The sequence below is a fragment of the Opisthocomus hoazin genome, chromosome 11 (assembly GCF_030867145.1).
Source record: "Opisthocomus hoazin isolate bOpiHoa1 chromosome 11, bOpiHoa1.hap1, whole genome shotgun sequence".
In the NCBI taxonomy this organism is placed as follows: Eukaryota; Metazoa; Chordata; class Aves; order Opisthocomiformes; family Opisthocomidae; genus Opisthocomus; species Opisthocomus hoazin.
This window is the reverse complement of record NC_134424.1, coordinates 19,688,110-19,706,628: the sequence shown is the minus strand read 5'-3', so window position 1 is coordinate 19,706,628 and position 18,519 is coordinate 19,688,110. Positions and strand designations below refer to the sequence as shown.

At 71.5% G+C, this 18,519-nt stretch overlaps 3 protein-coding genes across 3 annotated transcripts in view; 1 reads left to right on the top strand and 2 right to left on the bottom strand.

Moving 5' to 3' along the window:
• Positions 1-3,059: 3,059 nt before the first annotated feature.
• MST1R (macrophage stimulating 1 receptor) lies at positions 3,060-12,025 on the bottom strand. Its single transcript, XM_075432934.1, has 21 exons — positions 11,605-12,025; positions 9,422-10,720; positions 8,057-8,245; positions 7,850-7,975; positions 7,602-7,772; positions 7,211-7,380; positions 6,960-7,137; positions 6,735-6,880; positions 6,461-6,622; positions 6,159-6,252; positions 5,831-6,058; positions 5,610-5,756; positions 5,379-5,538; positions 5,211-5,303; positions 4,911-5,132; positions 4,750-4,830; positions 4,488-4,669; positions 4,311-4,420; positions 4,045-4,210; positions 3,824-3,960; positions 3,060-3,755 (listed from the first exon to the last, which is right to left on the bottom strand). The coding sequence occupies exons 2-21, from the start codon at positions 10,640-10,642 to the stop codon at positions 3,491-3,493; spliced, it is 4,248 nt and encodes a 1,415-aa protein (XP_075289049.1). The 5' UTR covers positions 10,643-10,720; positions 11,605-12,025; the 3' UTR covers positions 3,060-3,490.
• Positions 12,026-12,316: 291 nt separating this feature from the next.
• MON1A (MON1 vesicular trafficking associated A) lies at positions 12,317-17,277 on the bottom strand. The gene is made up of 6 exons (XM_075432931.1): positions 17,133-17,277; positions 16,013-16,154; positions 15,303-15,770; positions 14,323-15,088; positions 14,080-14,227; positions 12,317-13,608 (listed from the first exon to the last, which is right to left on the bottom strand). Exons 2-6 carry the CDS (start codon positions 16,137-16,139, stop codon positions 13,468-13,470), a joined length of 1,650 nt encoding a protein of 549 aa, XP_075289046.1. The 5' UTR covers positions 16,140-16,154; positions 17,133-17,277; the 3' UTR covers positions 12,317-13,467.
• A 362-nt stretch (positions 17,278-17,639) lies between these two features.
• Positions 17,640-18,519, top strand: part of RBM6 (RNA binding motif protein 6) — a 59,990-nt gene continuing 59,110 nt past the window's right edge. The window contains exon 1 of the mRNA XM_075432354.1: positions 17,640-17,700. The gene's annotated coding sequence lies outside the window, so the exon portion shown is untranslated. The remainder of the gene's footprint in view (positions 17,701-18,519) is intronic.

Genomic DNA, 18,519 nt, shown 5'->3' with positions numbered 1-18,519 from the left:
AGACCAGCAGAGATTCCCAGGGGCCACCAAAGCCCCCCAGGCGGGTGCAGGGGTGCCCCGGGCAGCGCAGGTGCCCCCAGACGTGGGTGCCAGCAGCAGGAGGGGAGGACGAGGGTGCCCCAGGCCGGCTGCCGGGCCCGGCACGCGGTCTGCCCGGGATGCGGGCAGGGGGGCCGGGGCGAGGGCAGCCCCCGCCGCCGTTCACAGGCGTCATTAGCAAAACTTGCCGCTTTCTAAAAATGGCTCCCCAGCGCGCTGGCAGCCGCTAAAAACAGCTCGGCGCTGCCTGCCGCCTCCTGCCACCTCTTGCTGGGCCGGCTGGCACCGGAGACCGCCGTGCTGCCCAAATGCTGATTCGGCACAATTTTGCCCACCACCAATCCAACCCCCCCATCTGCCCGGTGGGCTGAGGCGGAGGTAAGCGGGGGGCAGGCTGCCCACCTGGGCAGCACCCGCTTCGCCGCGAGGAGCCCGCAAACGCCACCGGCGCCATGCCGCAGCTGCCAACGCCGTCGCGTCCCGTCCCCGGGCGCTGCCGGCAGCAGGACGATGCCCAAGCTCTGCCTGCCCCCCGCAGTCCCACGCGCAGCCACTCATGTTTTATAGATGGCTCCGATTTTAATAATTAATCCCTGCTAACGACAGCACTTTCCCCAAATAAAACATTTAAAGTGCTGTGTGTGCAAGGCGCGCTGCTGGGGCGGGACGCCGGCAGCTCTGCCGCAGCCACGGCGGGTGGGCACGGCGCGGCGTGGCACGGCCACGTGTGCCCACAGCTCTCCCCGGTGCTCCAGCAGCCGTGCCCGGCCGTGCAGCACCATGGGGTGCCGCTGACCTGGCGCCCATCCCTGGGTGCCCACCCTTGGGTGCCTGCCCCTGCCCAGGCAGTGCCTCTGGGACCCTCCAGCCAGGGCAGGGGTGCTGGGTGCTGTGCAAGATGCCACCCCACGAGGTCCCCCTGCCCATCCCCCCGCGCCGTGGCGGTGTGCACTGCGCCCGCGTCGATCCCGGCCGGTGGCGGCAGACAGGGGTGGGTGCTCACCAACCCGTGGCGTTAAACTCCGGGCGCTGGCTCCTCGCCTCCCGCAGCATCATTAGGGCAGGAGAAATGCGAATTAGCATGAAATCTGTCATCGCTGCAAGCACATTTGGGGGCGGGGGAACTTAAGGCAGGGGCCTTCCTCACGCCTGTCACCGTAACCACGAGAGCCTTGTCAGCTAACGAGCGGTTTGCTGCGCCGACCTGTTGTGGGGCGCTGGCAGCCATGCTCTCCTGGGGCGTCCCTGGGACTGTCCCCTGCATTGCGGGACAGTGAGTCCGACACCCAGCTGCCACCCAACCGCGGTTCTGGGCAACCACCCTGCCCTGTGCTGGGGGCAACACCCAGGCTGCCTGTCCGTCCGTCTGTCCGTCCGTCCGTCCATCCATCCATCCATCCATCCATCCATCCATCCATCCATCCATCCATCCATCCATCCATCCCTGCATCCCAGCTGCTGGCCGTGCCCCAGCCGGCTGCCTCGGCTGCACCCCTGCTGATGCCCGGCACCCAGCACCCCCCAGCACCTCCCGTTTCTGATCCAGCCCGTCATAGCCGCGCGGTGCCGGGCCCTTCCCGTTGCCACAGCAACTCGGCAGCGCAGCCGAAACGGTGCTGCTTGGCCTCGCACGGGCAGGGCCAGCACCCACGTCGGGGGGCACAGCCACCCCAAAACCCGGGCCAGGGGAGCACCGAGGCCCCACCACGGGGAAACTGAGGCACCATCCCGGCAGACCCCCCAGCTGCGGGATGTTGGGACCCAGCCATGCTAAAAATACCCTCCCGCGAGCGGCGGCGGAGCCGTGCAGGTGCGAGGCGCCGGCGGAGACGGACAGCTTGGCTGATGGGAGCTGACGCAGCCCCGGGCTCCGGCGCCGTTTAATGAGCAGCCGAGGAGGTTTTATTTAAAGCCGGTGCCGGCCGCAGGACCCGCATGGCCGGCCACGGGCCGGGGAGCAGAGCTGCCCGTGGCCGTGGGGCCGGGGCGTGCTTCAGCATCCCGTGTGCATCCACCCTGCCCCGAGCTCTGGATGTGCACCCAGGGGGTGATGCCCGTCACCGGCCCCCTCCTCTCTCCCAGTGTCTTGTTCTAGGGGATTTTTGCCCCAAAACCAGAGCAGAGAGGGGCTCCTCCTCAGGACCAGCTCTTCGCAGATGTGACGTCTGCCACCGCCACCAGCAAGAGGAGCGGGGGAAGGCGGCTCACGCGGCGGCAAGCATCGGTGGGTGGTAACGACGCTGTGGGCTGGGTGCCACCATGTCCACCGCCACGGTCGCGTGTCCTGGGCGCCGTGGTCCCACGGGCACCTCAATGCCAGGGACACTAATCCCATGCCCTGGGCTCCACGACACCAGCGGCACCGTGATCCGACGCCCAGGCACCCACGATCCCAACGGCTCCCTGATCCCATGCCCAGGCACCCATCACCCCACGAGCATCGTGATCTCACGGGCACCGCGATCCCACGGCCCGGGCGCCCATCCTCCCGTGATCCCAGGAGCACTGCGGCCCACGTCCTGGGAAGCGGGATCTCAGGGGCACCGTCACCCCCCACCCAAGAGCGGGGTGCTCCCCACGCCGTCTCGCGCCCCGCGGCCCACCGTCGCCGGGCAGCCAGGCGAGCACCTCGAGCCCACCAGGCTGGCTGAGCCACCGGGGCTATATTTAACCGCAGCTGAAGAGGGTGGGAGGGGGAATTTTTAGGAAAACCCTTTTTCTTCACGCTGGCATTGCCTCCCAGACGCCTGGATCCCCCAGGCCCAGGGTCCGTAGGTGGTCCCGATGTGGCAGGAACTGGGGGACGGTGCCTGGGGTGTCCATGCCAGCACCGGTGTGCAGGTGCCCTCCCATGGCTGGCACCAGAACAGGGGGTGCACCCTCACCCACGTCCCCCGCGAGGTGGGTACCCTCGGGGTGTGGGGACCTGGGGTGAGGACCCCCATCCCCCAATGCAGGGGGACAGGGCCGCTGCCAATGCCGGGCACGGACCCCCCAAAGACACGGCCCCAGCCCGGGAAAAAAATATAACGAGGCTTTAATGAGCGATTTGAGGGGCTGGAAACCCCACGGGAACTTGGGGGGGTCAGGACACCCCACAGCATCCACTGGAGCTGAGCCCCAAGCCCCATGGCACAGCCTCATGGGTGGGGGGCTGAGCCCCGGGTCCCATGGCACAGCCTCACGGGTGGGGGGCTGAGCCCCCCAGCACCCATCCAGCGCCGGACGGAGCCCCCCGGCACCCCGCCGGCGTGGGACCGAGCCTGCGGAGCACCCATCAAGGTCCGGGTGTGGGCCGTGGGAGAGCACCCCACAGCACCCCGCTGCTTCCCAGCGCCTGTCCCATAGGGACGGAGCCCCACGGTGACCAGCTGAGCCCTGTAGCCCCCATGGGGGGAGCGTGCCCATGGTGTTTGGGGGTCTGTGAGCCCCCACGGTGCAGGGCACCCCATCAGCACAAGGCTGTGTCCTCCTCCTCCTCTTCATCCTCCTCCTCCTCTTCATCCTCCTCCTCCTCATCCTCGCCCTCGGGCAGCTGCCCTGGGGGGGCGGGGGGGAAGGGGGGACCACGCTCCAAGTTGACGTAGGTGACGGCCAGGTTGACGTAGTGCTCGCCCTGCTGCGCGGCCAGGACGCGCTCCAGCTCGCCCACCAGCCCCGCGAAGGACGGCCTCTCCTCGGGCGCCGGCGCCCAGCAGCTCAGCATCACCTCGTACCTGCCCCGACACCCCCGTCAGCGCCGGCACCCCCCCTGCCACCCTGCCCGCCCCCCAGCCCCACTCACAGGGTGTCGGGGCAGTGGCGGGGCTGCGGCAGGCGTCTCCCCCGCAGCAGGTAGCGGGCCATGTCGTAGGGGTCCACCTCGGGGTACGGCGATGCGCCCCGCGTCAGCAGCTCCCACATGAGCACCCCGAAGGACCACTGCCGAGCAGAGAGCCGCCGTGGGCGGGCGGGCGGGCGGGAGGGGGACAGGGCTTGGGGGACGGGGATGGGGGCCATGCCTACCACGTCCGACTTGGTGGTGAATTTCTGGGTCTGGAGGCTCTCCAGCGCCATCCACTTGACGGGCAGCTTGGCGTGGCGGTGCCGCCGGATGCTGTAGTACTCCTTGCCGAACACGTCCCGCGCCAGCCCAAAGTCGGCCACCTTCACCGTCAGCGTCTCGTCCAGCCTGTGGGACACCATTCTGGGGGGGATGGGCCACCGGGCAGCAGCCCCAGGCCTGCTGGGTGACCCCACGGCGGGGCTCCGGCGGGCATGGCCGCACTCACATGCAGTTCCTGGCTGCCAGGTCCCGATGCACGAACTTCTTCTCGGCCAGGTACTCCATGCCCAGGGCCACCTGCAGCCCGAAGCCGATGAGCTCCTTCACCGTGGGGCTCTGCGGGGTGGGAGCAGTGAGTGGGGTGACCCCAGCCCCCCCTCCCCACCCCCGGGTGCCCGCGTACCCGCTCCTGGGCGCGGATGAAGTGGCGCAGGTCCCCGTGGCGCATGTAGGGCAGGACGACGAGGGGCAGCCCGCGGCGGGGCAGGCAGACCCCCAGCAGCGAGAGCACCTGGGGGTGGTGGAAGCTCTTCATGAGGATCCCCTCGCGCAGGAACTCCTCCACCTCCTCCAGGTCTGTGATGCCTGCCGAGAGCCGAGCCGTGGGGTGCCCCGCTCGCCGTGCCGTACCGTGGGGCCGCGCCATGGGAGCGGGTGCTACTCACGGTGCAGGGACTTGACGGCACAGTGGAGGTCCCCCAGCAGTGGGTCCGTGTAGGTGCCATGGTAGACGCTGCCGAAGTGCCCTGCGGGGACAGGCGGCGCGAAGCTGGCACCACTCGGCGCCAGCGGGTGATGCCACCGCCAAACCGGGGTGCGGCGTCACCTTTGCCGATGACCTGGTGGCGGTGGGTGACGAGCCGCTCCTCGGGGATGAGGATGTCCTTCACCTCCTCCAGCAGCTCCGGCCGCAGGTCCTCCAGGCAGCAGGACGTGGTCCTGAGCAGGGGCACGGGGGAGCCGCCGCCCGCCACGCCGGCACCGGCACCGGCACCGGCGAAGCGCGCCCGCGGCCCCGCGGGGCCGGGACTGCCCGCCGTGGGCAGCACTGCCGGGGACAGGCGGAGGCAGGGTGAGGGGTGGGCAGCACCCGGCACCCCACCGCCTGTCAGCGGCACCCACTTACCCAGCACCTCCCTGTAGTCGACACCGGGGCGCTGGGTGGTGGCGGGGGTCTCGCCGCGGCCGGGCTGCGCCAGCAGCTCCAGGTTCTCGGTCCCTGCGGGCGGCAGCGGGGTGGGTGGCGGGCGGGGGGCCGGCGGGCAGCGGGGTGCCCGGCGAGCGCGGCACTCACCCCCGCGTTTCCCCCAGCGCCGGCGGAGCAGCGCGGCGATCAGGACGCAGCAGAGCAGGACGGCGACGCCGGTGCCCAGCGCCAGGCTGGTGGCCAGGTCCAGCGAGGCGGGGGGGGGCAGCACCCAGCCCAGCGCCTCGCAGGCGTCGTTCACGCAGATCTGGGGGAGCGGGGGGCTCAGCGGGGTGAGAGATGCTCAGGGTTGGGGTTGCCCACCTGGCGGGTGCCTACCTCCACGGGGGCCCCGGCCGGGGGCAGGCGCATCTCGCGGGGCAGGCGGCAGGTCACCTCGTTCTTCAGCACGTTGGGGTGACAGTCCCGGCCCCCCACCATCATGGTGATGTTCATGCAGGCGGCCACGGCGTCCAGCCCCAATTGCTGCCCGGACAGAGCACGCTGAGCCCGGGGGTCCCGGCGGTGGGGACCCCCTGCCCTGGCTCACCCCCACGTACGTGCACCTCGATCTCGTCGTCGCCGGGCTTGAGGCGCAGGCGCCTGCCCTCCTGCTCCAAGGGGATGACCTGGGGCCGGGGGTAGTAGCGGAGGCGGAAGAGCCAGCGGCCGGCGGTGCCGTCCAGCAGCACGCTCAGGTTCCCCAGCGCCGTCTCCACCTTGCTCTCGAAGGGGAAGGCCGGGCTGCGGCACAGCAGCCGCTCCGGCGCCCGCGGGCCCTCGCACTCCTGCGGGCGGGGGGACGCTGGGTGCCGGCGCGGCACGGCACAGCATGGCGCCCGGGGACGGGGCGGGCAGGGGGTGACTGCCTCCCGCCCCAGCGCTTACCATGGCTTTGGTCCTCACGCCGCTGGCTTCGAAGTGGATCTTGGCGCGATACACCGAGTCCAGGTGGGTGCCGACGATGGTGAGCATCGAGCCCCTGCAGCGGGCAGGTGTCAGTCTCCAGGGTGCCCGTGGTCCCCAGGGCACCGGAGGTCCCTGGGGTGGTCCCCAGGATGCTGGTGGTCCCTGGGGTGCTGGTGATCCCCGGGGTGCCCATGGTCCCCAGCACCTCACCCAGCCCAGCCAGGGGCCATGGGGGGGCCAGGGCTGTGTCCCCCCCAGGGGTAGGGAGCCCGTGTGCTCACTCATAGCTGCAGCTGGGGACGACGGCTGAAACGAAGGGGTCGGGGCGGTACTGGAAGGGCAGGGGGGCCGGGAACTCCTCGCCGTCGATCCGCAGGGTCACCCAGGCTGCGCCCAGGCCATCGGCGGTGGGAGCCGTGCACCGAATCACCTCGTCGCCCTGTCTGGGGACACGGTGGCCATGGCTGGAGGGGACAGCGGGACCGCAGGGGGTGCCCATGCCCATTGCCGTGCCAGGGACCCCGCCATGCCCGGCAGGGTTGGGACAGGGGGTACCTGGGCTGCTCGGCCAGCGGGCACTCGGAGCCGTTGACCATCACCAGCCAGCTGCTCCCGGCCGAGAGGTGGGTGCCACGGAGCGAGAGGAGGGTGCCACCCCCCCGGGGGCCAAACGGGGGGTGCAGGGCGCTGATGCGGGGCTCCTGGCCAGAGAAAGGGTCAGCGGGGTGGGCGGGCAGGTGAGCCAACCTCCCCCCCCACCCAGCACAGCAGGGGCCGTACCACGAAGACGAAGCCGTCGAGGGTGGCCGAGCCGTGGACGTGGAAGCCGGAGGGTCTGGCGGGTTCCTCCACGGTGAGCACCACGTCGGCTGGGCCCTCCGCCACCGCCGGGCCCCCCGGCTCCAGCTCACACACCAGCACGTTCACAAAGTCCTTGAGGCGGGAGGTGGGCAGGGGTCTGCAGGGGGGTGATGGGGGTCAGCCCCGGACCCCTCTCTGCCGCCGTGACCCCCCCCAGTATTGCCATGTACCTGTGGCTCCGGCTCTCCTCTGGCAGCACGCGGCAGCCCCGCCGTCCCACCGTGACCTGGGAGGTGCTGGGGTGGCTGCGGCGGGGGTCGGGGTCCGGGTGGGAGCGGAAGGTCATGCCGCAGAGCGTCACCCGCGTCCGGCCCTGCAGCGGGGCGCTCCGGGGGTGGAACTGCAGGGGAGGCACCCGCGTCGCCCCGAGAGCCCGGTGACGGCCGCAGGTCCAGAAAGCCCCTTCCCCAGGGGGCGAGATGTCCATCCCGGGGGTAAAGGTGTCTCCGGACAGAGCAGAGGTCCCACCACACACCACCCCACGTGCCACCTCCCTCCCCACCGGAGTGCCCGGGAGTGCCCGGGAGCTGCGGGGAGCGGGGGGACACGGCGCAGACCTACGTCGGTGAGGACGGGCGGGCAGCTGTCCTGGGCCCAGGGGCCGTCGCACTCGTGGCGTCGCGCGCACCTGTCCCCGCACCAGCCGCAGCCCATGAAGCGCTCGGCGCGCAGGCAGCTCTGGCAGGTGGAGAAGTGGCGGCAGCCCGGGCCGGTGACGTTCAGGCTCCACACCTGGGGACGGAGAGCGGAGGCGAGCGGGGAGCGCGGGGCTCGGCGCCTGCCCCACGCTCCCCGGGCCCCCCGCTCACCTTGGTGCCAGCGGCGAAGAACAGCGAGTGGGTCTGCAGCCCCATGGCACCCCGCACCGGTCCCGGCTCCCCCAGGGAGAAGTTGGCCAAGGTGAGGGGGTAGGAGCTGGAGCGCTGGAGCACCATCTGCAGCAGGGCAGAGCCGGGGGCTGAGCGTGCCCCCCGCCCCGCCAGGAGCCCCCCACCCCTCCCACTCCCCCATCCCACCTGGAAGATGCGTCCCTCTGCCGTGCCCAGGTGGGCCACGGTGACGTCCCCCAGGGCGGTGACGAAGATGGAGGTGAGGAGGACGCCGGCCAGCTGCCCGTTGAACAAGTCCACCTTGTGGGAGGCGGCGGGGACGAGGGTGGGCTGGTGCCAGCAGCTGGTGTTGGCCACCGGCGCCGAGAGGTTCACCTGCGGCCGAGAGTGGGGTGGGTGCCTCGAAGCCAGCCCCGGCACGCCGACCGCCCCGTACCCCCCTGGGTGGGCACCAGCTCCCGCCATGAGACGTCTTGGGAAGCATCCCTCCAGGCTGGGAATAATTTTGGGGAAAAAAACACATCCGCAGCCCCCCTGCCCCCGCGTGGCGTCAGATCCTGCCCTCCCCTCCCGCCCCAGCTGGACGTGGTTATCGGCACCGGCACCGCGGGGTGGGCACCCCAAAGCCGGCCCTCTGCATCCCGGGGCTCGGTGAGGGGCTGGGGGTGAAGGGGGGCGCCGGGCGCTGGGGGGTCCCCCCTGGCCCCAGCGACGCGCGGGGTCCCCTCCCGGCGCGCCCCGCCAGCGGCGTGCGTCAGCGGCAGTGAGCTGTCTGCTCCGTGCGTGAGACGAGCAGGGGATCTGGCCGCGCCTCACCCCGCGCCTGGCTGAGAACACCGAAACTCGTGTCACGGGTGCTTGGCGGGGCCCTGCCTGCAGAAGGGGCCCTGCCAGGGCTCCCCTCCGTCCCCATCCCGGCCATGCCGGAGCTTGTCCCTGGGACGCGGCGTTCCTGCCCCACGGCTGCGCCAGGCGAGAAACCCCAGTGACTAATTGCGCTTCCGCCTGCGCTTTATTTGCCCAGCGAAGGCGGCGGCCACGGGGCCGGGGGAGGGAAGGAGGGAGCGGCCGCGCACCCTGCGCACCCCGGCCCGGGGAGCACCGAGGCCCCGGGGCTTCCCCGTCGCCTGCAGACACAAACATGCTGGAGAGGGTGGCCCCCAACAGCCCTGGGACGGCCACCGTGGGGGCCAGAGCTGGCGCTCCCCGGGGCAGCCGCGGCGAGGAGAGGGACTCTTGGCAAGCGGCGGTGCGCCCACGTGCCAGGACACGTGTGTGCAGCGCACGGCTCGGGGTGCCCGGGGTGGGGAGCGCGGCCGGGTCCCCGCCGGCACCCTGCCTCCTCGGCGCGGCCGTGGCTGGTGAAACGCGATGGCCACTGCCACGGGCGTCGGGTGGACTCAGGCCTGGGCGACGCCGCTCTCCTCCTGCCCAACCCAACCCCTGTCCATAACGCTTCACTGGCACTTCCCAGTGTCCCAGACCCACCCCCGGCATCCCAGCTGACCCCCAGCCCCCCGAGACGGACGCGGCACGGGGCGGAGGACTCACGTTGTGCGGGCAGTACTCCACCGGCTGGAAGAAGCTGAGCCCCCGCAGCAGCGGCGGGTGCCCGGTGCCGCAGCACTTCTCCATGCCCTCCTCCACGGCCCGGTTGAGCAGACGGAGCGGGAAGGCGCAGACGGCCGAGTTCTCCCGCGGCACCCGGCTCTCCGGCCGGCTCTCGGCGAAGGCACCGAAGAGCACCGTGTCGGTGTCGTTGATGCCCAGCTCACGGGCCAGGCGGGCGCCGGGCCGGACCGCGTGGGCAGCCTGCAGCACGTTGTAGGCGACGTCGCGCTCGGCGTCCCCCTCACCGCTGCGCCGCCGCCGCCGCCGCTTGGACTCGAAGCGGCAGTCGAGGACGAGCTCGCGGTAGCGGCGGAGGTCACGCTCGTGGGTGCTGAGCCGCGCCAGGCGCGTGTGGTACGCCGCCGAGCCCGGCTGCTCCGGCTGCACCGTCAGGAAGTAGACGTGGTCCCCGTCCGCGAAGGAGTGCACGTAGTGGATGGTGTAGTTATCCCGGTAGCGCGGCAGCACCGTCAGCCACTGGAAATCATCCGAAAAGCCGTCCAAGGTGCCCTTCAGCCTGCGGACGGACACTGACTGCGGGCTGTACCGCGCCGCCACGCTGCTGTTCACTGTGGAGCCGAGGTAGAAGACGGAGGCGTAGGAGGTGGCCACGATGGTGGCACTGGTCCCCAGCGGGCTGGCCACGCAGTCGGGGCAGGATGTGGGGCTGTTGCCCGCGGCCGAGTACAGGCAGCGCGTGGCCGTGATGGCCACCCCGCCGTCCCGCACCGTCAGCTGGTGCTGGTAGCACAGCCCGCGCCGCGCCGTGCTGCAGCTGTACAGCCACGGCTCCAGCGGGTCCAGCAGCAGCAGGACGTTGTCCGTGTCCTCGGGGCCGTCCGTGGCAGCCGGGCAGAGGCGGCAGATCTCGCACTCGGCGCTGCCCACCGGGCCGGTGACGAGGACGGCGAGGAGGCGCAGCTCGGGGCTGGCCACCAGGATGCGGTTGCGGACGGCCACAAAGATGGTGGCCGCGCCAGTGGGGTTGGCGAAGACGGCGACGTTCTGCACGGGGCTGCCGGCGTCGAGGCTGGGCAGCGCGTAGGGGATGGAGAAGTTCCTGGTGGAGCTGTAAGGGATGCGGGGGCACTGCCAAGCACCAGTGCCCAGTGCGGCCAGGGCGAGCGCCAGCAAGAGGCACGCGCGGCACGATGGCCCCATGCTGCCCGCTGCCGGGTTATCGCCGGCGCTCGGCACCGAGCCGGGTCGGGACACGCGGAGGACGGGTCACCATCGCATCTGCCAAAATACAGGAGAAAGGGGTTTGCCCGCTGCGGGAGGGTGCCAGGGCAGCATGCGGGGTGCTGGGGTCCGCCGCGGCCAGGCGGGTGCTGCCGGAGGGCCGTCGGCTGCACCAAACCTCTCCCCAAACCCCACGGGCGCGAGCTGCCCGCAGCGGGGGGCCGAACCCCGCCTGCCGCCACCCCCAGACCCTCAGCTGCCCCCGGGGACACCCCCTGCCCCACACGGCCCCCGCTGAGCCTCCTTCTGGGGCCGAGGATGGGGACCTCGGGCGATGGGGACCCCGCCAGCCCCCCGGGACAGCAGCGGGGACACGGGGATCCCCGCGGGACCGGGGCAAGCCCCCCGCCAGCCCGTCGGAACCCCGACGTACCCCCTCCCTAACCCCCCCGCTCCCGGGTGCCGGTGCCGGTCCCGGTCCCGTCCCGGGCTCTCACCTGGGCGCAGCCGTGCCGACCCGTGCCGAGCCGGGACGGGGCCGGCGGGACGGGGCGGGACGGGGCGGGACGGGGCGGGCCCTGCCACCGGGCGCTGCGGGGCTCCCCGAGGGCCGGCACCGGCGGGCACAGCCGGGGGTCGGGGCCGCTCGGGGGGGGGGGGCAGGGGGGTGTGGGACCCGCAGCGGTGTTGGGCACCCCGGGGGGGGACAAGCTCAGGTGGGAGGGCAAGAATGGGGGACCCCCGGCACAGGGCTGGCGGGGTGCCCTGGGTGCCCACCGCAGCCCCACGCCGAGCCGTCGGAGGGTCCCCGGGGCTGGGAGGGGGCTGCCGGCATCCCGGGGTGCGCGCAGGACCCCTCGGCCGGCGGCACCAGGGGCCGTCAACGCCCCGACGCCCGACATCACCGCTCTTCCCCGAAGCTGCCCGCGCTGGCGACTCACTTGCCGGCCGGCGGGACGGCCTTCCGGGGACTGCGGCAGGCTCAGCACGGGGGGTTCCATCCCGGGGGGCGAGAGCGGGGCCGGGGCAGCCCCAGCTTCGCGAGGGGAGCCGTGGGGCTTGTTTGGGTCGTGCCCGTTCTTCGCCTCGAGCCCCTTCACTGGCCCCATCCAGGGCCGCCCGCGGCGGCGGGAGGTGTCGGCGCTGCCGGGACTCGCCGCTGCTCCCACGGACGAAGGAAGACGCTCTTCGTGCCAGCGGATCGCACGGGTTTGGCTGCCAAGCGCCCCGTCGCCGTTGGGCGGTGGGGCTGCGGGCCCTGGCTGTCCCTCCAGCCAAGCAGGACGCTGCCGGGGGGACTGCGGTCCCAGGAGGGGCTGGACGTGCCGAAAACGGGGGTCCCCTGGCCTGGCCAGCCCCAGCCCCAGCAGGCTCCCGCCCCGCGTTGTGCAAGGCCCGGTGGTTACACCGGCCCCCCCGTGCCTTACCCAACAGCTCCTTCCTCCGGCTCCGCGTCTCCCACTCGGTTTCGACATTCGTCCGGGGGTTTTTGCCGCTCCCACCCTCCGGCTGCCTTGCGCCGCTCCCCGCTGGCTTCCAGGCCCCCCGCGGGTCCCCACGGCTGGACTGCACCGTGCCCAGACTGGGACCAAACCTCCCCCCTAGCTTGGCCCCCTCCCCCCCCCAACACCCGCGAACGCAGCCAGACTTGACTTCGGGTCCAGATAATGTTTATGAGCAAAGACAAGCGATTACACTCTGGCAGGAGCGTAAATCCGGGAGCAGAGTCCCTGCGCCAGCCCTGCCGGGTCCTTCCCGGCTCCCTCGGCGGCCGGCTGCCACCCGGGCGGCTCTGCCCGTCCCTGACCACCCGTCCCAGCGCTCGGCTGACAAACGTGGGGACGAGGCCGTTTGCGGGCGCTCAGCCCGACGCCAGCGCCTGGGGACGGCCGGGGAGGAGGTGGCCCCCGGGCAGCACACAGGGCGTAGCTGGCTCGCGGGGCTGGGTTTGGGGGGCAGGTGCCCCCGCGCAAGGTGCAGACCTCCCTCAGGCTGGGGGGGCTCCAGGGGGCTGCGCCTGAGCTGCCCCTTTAGGGTCCGCTGCCCAGGAGCCAGCGCCACGAGCCCACCAGCACCGCGGTACCCCGAGTCTCTCCGGGGCTGCTGTGTCCCCGGGGGAGGTGAGCAGGACCCCGCTGTCCCCGCCGGGGCAGGCTGACCCACCACCCTGCCTACCAGTGACCCAGGGACAGCCTGCTCAGGGCCACCACGGGAAGGGTCCGGGCTCACGCTGATGCCAAGGGGACAAACCCGCCGGGGCAGGGCTCCGGCACTGCCAGGGGCTGCCCAGCACTCAGGGAGCCCAGTTCTCCCAGGGCAGGGGGAGGCCGGCCCTGTCCCCCCCCGGGCGGTGTCACCCGGCCCCTGTGGGCACAGCAGCACAGGGGTCCCCTGAGCGCTGCCACACCTCCCTCAAGGACCCCCACGCTGCAGAGACAGGAGGGTGCCAGGCACAGGCAGCAGGACCCAGAGGCTCAGCTCAGCTCCCCTCCGGCAACCCGGGGTACCGGTAGCCCCGCTCCAGGACCCCCACGATGAGGGATGGAGGCAGGGGCCGCAGAGGGAGGGCAGCCCCCCCAGCTGGGGGCATTGCCTGCAGACAAAAGTCCTGCTCACCCCTTCCCCCGGGAGCTGTGCACCCCACCGCTAACACCCAGGTTGGACGGTCCTACGGGTGGGTTTCCCCACGCTCTGGGGTCCCACATTGCCACCCCTGGACCCACGGCCCGGGCTTCCCCAGGGGGACGGGCTCCCCGGCACAGCGGGGGCTCCCCCAGCTGGCACCACGTCCCGGGCGATGCCCGTCAGTATGTCTGGGGTGTGAGGATGAAGAGTCGGTCTTCCTCCTTGCGGATCCATTTCATGAGCTTGTTGACAGCGCTGATGGCACCGGCCTTCGTCCCCAGGGGACTGTAGCATATGTAGAGCTCGAAGGCGCTGGTGACCTGGGGGGAAAAAAGCAGGGTACATGCTGGGCACATGTCCGCGCCCCACTTGGGGCTGGCACTGCATCCTCCCCCCATGGGCACTGGGAACAGGCACAAGGGCTCCAGCGTGAGGACACCAGGTGGCAACAGGGTACCCTCAACGCGTGGCACCTGGTTTGCTCAGAAGTGGGGGGACCGAACCCCAAGGTTTGCCACCAGAGTGGGTTTTCTCTGTGGCACTGTGGAGTTCATGATAGTGTATGGCACAGCCCTTGGTGCTGGAGCTCGCTGGCTCTCGCTGCCACCCCTGGCCACCCCTCCCTGGCACAGGGGTACCTGGGGGCAGCTGGGCCCCCAAAAGGACCGTGCACGGGCTGGGGGCCACCCTGGGGTCCACAGAGCTGGCACTGTGTTGTGCCACCACCCCCGTACCCCACCACGCAGGACTGCAGAACATGGGCTCACCCAAACCCCACCGCCAGGCCTTACCCAAGCCAGGAGGTTCTCACGGGGGCCCGTGAAGTAGATGTTCTTCAGGGGGCGCGAAGAGTTGTGAGCCCGGCTGTGGAGGTACTGGTAGAGCCCCAAGAGCCTCTCCTTCTCCTCCTCCCGCACATAGGGTGCCTCAATCTCAGGGCTGCAGGAACACAGCACCCTGTTAGTCCCCCCTGGAGAAGGCTTGGCCGTGCCCCACGCCACGGCCTTGGCCCGATGGTTGCCCGGGCGCCTCACCTGGTGAAGAGCCCAGAGCTCTTGGACTTGTAGATGAAGTGCCGGAGGTCAGGGATGCCCACCTGGGCGACGCTGTAGAAAGGGGTGCGCAGGGCCTCCTGCAGAGCGTGGTGCACCCCCCGCCGCCGCAGCCGCTCCTGGAAGCGCCGCTTACAGTCGGAGACGGTGAAGAAGTCCTCGCGGTCGGTGGAGACCAGCAGGAGGCACAGGTCCATCTCCTGCTCCAGGTAGGAGATGTGGGCATGGAAGAAGCCGCTGGAGTTGAACTTGGGGAGGCAAATGGGAGTCCAGGCTTCCCCCTCCCGGAAGGAGGAAGAAGAGCTGATGAGGTTGAAGAGCAGATGGAGGTCAATAGGGTGGAGGAACTGATCCTTCTTCCTCACAAGAGACACCAGCTGGTTCCCTGACAGGAGAATGGAGAAGACCAAGCTCTTGGCCTTGGCCTGCTGGAGGCTGGTGCTGACAGCGTCCCGGACGCTGGCGGCCAGGGGCAGGCAGCGCACGGCGCCCATGAGGAAGCTGGGGTCGTGGGCCATGAGGTCCAGCAGGTTGTCGGTGATGCGCTCAGAGCCGGCCAGGAGCCTGCGCAGGTCGTAGTTCTGCTTCTGCTGGAAGATGTGGTTGAGCTGGGTCCAGGTGAGCAGGCTCAGGATCTGGTAGTAGATGTAGAGCAGCTCGTGGGCAATTTCCTGCTCCGACTGCCGGGTACGCGCCACTGCCACCAGCACCAGCGGGCTCCTCCGCACAAAGACCACCTTGTAGCCATCTGCTCGGGAGGGAGTCCCCGGGGGGGGAGGCCGGGGACAGGCCTGTAAGCCTGGCTCCCCGGGGCTGCAACGGACAGCCAGGCTGCAGCCTCCCCACCCCAGCAACCAATCTACCCCTGGGGACAGCTAATGTGGCCCCCGGTGGCAGGGGCGTGGCTGGGCAGGCCGTGACACCCCCCTGTCCCGCTCCCCCCCCCCGCCCCTGGGGGGTACCTGCGTGGATGGACCGGATGGCATTCTTCTCGGCCTCCAGGAAGGACACCAGGGCCATCATGACGCCCATGGTGCTGGAGAGGGCCTCCTCAGAGCCGTAGCGGGAGTAGACGGGCTTGCCCGCCTCGCTCAGCACGAAGACATGCTTCCGGTGCATGCGCCAGGCGTCCATGGTCACGTCCTCCTCCTCCTTCCCAGAGAGCACTGAGTCGCGGCGGGTGGTCTGCGGGGACGGCTCCAGCTTCTCCTCCTTGCTCTGCCTCATCTCCTCCTCCAGGTCAAGGGCCATGCCCGTGAGCTGCGTGCTCAGCTCACTGAAGTCCTTGCTGATCTGCTCCATGCTGGTCGGCTGGGCCGGCTCCCCCCGCCTCTCCTCCGGGCTCCGCGCCGCCGCTGCCCCGTCCTCGGGGCTCGTCAAGTCCTCGTAGGAGCGGGTGTGCACGAACATGGCTCCCTCCTGGCCCGCCCCTGGGAACAACGGGCCTTGCAGCGTCCGGCCCCCCCGCCGAGGCAGCAGGCAGAGGGTGCAAAAGGGACAGGGGGCTGCAGGGAGGGACCTGCAGCACCCAGGGGTGCGGGTCCTGCTGGTGGGGAGTCACCAATGGGCCCGCCCGCCCCTGCCCGCGGGGCTGCGGAGGGCCCAGCCCGCGTAACGAGGAGCCGCTTTCCGTTTCCCCTTGCTCACCCCCGCGGCGAGCTCTGCCCCGTACCTGGCTCTGTCCCCTGCGCCAGCCCCGGCGTGGGGCTCTCGGACCGCTCCGCGTGCTGCCCATCTCCCGGCGCCAGCGACCCGTTGGGCACTTCCCAGCTCCTCTTCTTGTGGACATCCGCAGCCATTCCTCGAGGCAGGACCTGCGTGCGACCCACGGCGTCACCCCTCTGCTCCCGAAACGCTCCGCTCGCAAGCGGGGCCGCGCCGGCATCCTTGGCTCAATCCTGCCAGCTCAGCAGGCAGCACCGAGCCCTGCTGAGGCGTCAGGAAAGCCGCTCTAATCCAGCAGGATTTCCTCCCTCCTGCGGTCCTGGCTCTTTCCAGGCCCCTGGCCCCAGAAAATTTCATCCTGGCTTGGCCCCGATTTCCCTCGAGCGCTGGGAAAGCGGCTCAGCCTTCCTCCGCTGCGTCCTGGCAGCGAGGGGGGAGGCAGCTGGCCCTGGACGGGGCTGGTTCCACACGCCGACGATCCCAGATGCCCCATGTTTGCTAAGGGCGGGTTTTATGGCCCTCCTCGCCCTGGATCAAGCTGCGGAGAAGAGACCAGGCTGGTGAGGCTCCTCCTGAGGCCACGGCCGCTCGGTGCCGCCAGCCCCTGCGAGCAGGGTGCCCCTCCAGCCCCCGCTTTGAGGGTCACCCCCCAGGGCACAGCCCGGCCGTGCCTCCAGCCCGCGCCTTCCTCCCTGCTCGGAGGGGAACCGGGGCCACAAGCGACAGGAGGGAGGAAGGCAGACCCCGGAGCCCCCCAGCCCCAGCCGTCGGGGAGGGGGCCGAGCCCCGGCTTCACCCTGCGCTGCCTCCTGCCCCCAGACCCAACCCCGCAGGTGATGCCCCACCTTCGGGGGGGGGGGGGGGGGAGGCCAGACCCCCCACCCCAAGCCAACCCTGCGGCACCCCGGGACGGCACCGGGCAGCGGGTCAGGGCCCCGTCCCCCCCCGGGCCCAGCTGCTGCCCTCCCGGGACCCCCGCGGGTGAGGGCCTCCCCGGGACGCCCCGGCCCGGTGACCGGGCCCGTCCTGCTCCCTCCCCCGCCGGGGAGGGGTCACCGCTCCCGACGGGCCCCGGGGCAGCGCCGGCCCCGGGACACCCCCCCCCACCCCGGGCAGCCGGGACCGACCTTCGCGGCTCCTCCCGTCGGCGCCGGAGGCCCGGGCGAGCAGCGCGGCGGGGCGCAGCTGCGGCGGGGGCCGCCCGACAGCCCCCGGCACGGCCTAGGCGGGGCGGGGGGGACGACGCCGGCGGCGGGCGGCCGCCTCCCGCCCTGACCCTGACCCTGACCCCGGCCCCGATCCCGATCCCGATCCCGATCCCGGTCCCGGTCCCGGTCCCGGCATCGCAGCTCCCCGCCCCGGCGGGCCCCGCCCCCGCGGCCTGGCCAGGCCCGGCCCCACGGCCCCAAGGTCGGCCGCTGGCCGCGCGGGATCATGGGAGCTGTAGGCAGCCCGCCGCTCCGCCCCCAGAAGACTGCAACTCCCGGCAGCCACCTCCCCCCCGCGCGGAGCATGCCGGGAAGTGGAGTCCGCCCGCAGCGCTGCCGGCGCGGGGCATGGCGGGAGCGGTAGTGTGGTGGCGGAGGGCCGGAACTCCGCTTCCCAGCGTGCTCCGCGCGCGGGGGGGCGGAAGTTCCGGTTTCTCGCCGTGGGTGCGTTGGGCCTGGCGCGGCGGGAGCGGCGGCGGCGGCGGAGGTGAGGGGCGGCCGCACCCCGCCGGCCCGGCCGCGGCCCAGCCGGCAGCGGGGGTGGGGAGAACCGGGCGGGGACCGCGGGCTGTGCCTGGGGAGGGGCGCGCCGCGGCGAGGCCTGGCGTGGGGCCTGGCGTGGGGCCTGGCGTGGGGCCTGGCGTGGGGCCTGGCGTGGGGCCGCGGGGGCGGTGCCCGGGGGTCTCCCGCGGTGCGGGAGCGGGGCAGGGAGGGAGGCGGGGGGGGGAGGGTTGGTGTTTGTGGGGTACCTCCTGGGGCGGGGGGTCTCCCGCGGTGGGGAGGCGTCTTCCCGGGAGGCGGCGCGAGGTTCCCCCTGTGGGGTCCCTCAGGGCGGGGGGGGGGGGGGGGGGGGGGGCGGTCTGTGTCTGTCTAGGGTCACCCGTGACGGGGGGGCCAGTCTGGGGCTGGGGGTTACCGGCGCCGTGCCGGGCTCGGTCGCCTCCTCGGAGCCCCCTGCCCAGCGTGGGCAGCCCGGTCCGCGGGGCGGGGGCACCGTGGGCTGTCCCGCACGGCCGTGCCGAGCCTTGGGGCCTGCTGTCTGCGTCGCTGTCGGTGGTTGCGGTGTTTCTGGATTATTCAGAAGCCCGGATCAGAATTGGGGCTGCTTTCACACCGTGCTGTCTGTGTTTTGGTGAAAATTGTCTCGGGATGCTTCTGGTTTTAGAAGGAGCGGATGAAAAGGGGGCTGGATTGATGGTGGGGTGCAGAGGAAGGTGACCGAGGCTGTCGCTGGGGAGGTGTCAGCAGATAGCAAGGCTCAGTGGTGGGCTGAGCAGGGTTTTGGGCTGTAAACGAAGGCTTAGGA

Excerpts from the sequence above, each read along its gene's own strand:
- MST1R (XM_075432934.1), bottom strand. The coding sequence starts at position 10,642 with ATGGGGCCATCGTGCCGCGCGTGCCTCTTGCTGGCGCTCGCCCTGGCC. Across the intron at positions 5,757-5,830 it reads ACGACGAGATCGAGGTGCAC|CAATTGGGGCTGGACGCCGT; the intron begins GTACGTGGGGGT and ends CTGTCCGGGCAG. Across the intron at positions 3,756-3,823 it reads CGCCACTGCCCCGACACCCT|GTACGAGGTGATGCTGAGCT; the intron begins GTGAGTGGGGCT and ends GTGTCGGGGCAG.
- MON1A (XM_075432931.1), bottom strand. The coding sequence starts at position 16,139 with ATGGCTGCGGATGTCCACAAGAAGAGGAGCTGGGAAGTGCCCAACGGG. Across the intron at positions 15,089-15,302 it reads CATCCGGTCCATCCACGCAG|ATGGCTACAAGGTGGTCTTT; the intron begins GTACCCCCCAGG and ends CCTCCCGAGCAG. Across the intron at positions 13,609-14,079 it reads GTGAGAACCTCCTGGCTTGG|GTCACCAGCGCCTTCGAGCT; the intron begins GTAAGGCCTGGC and ends TTTTCCCCCCAG.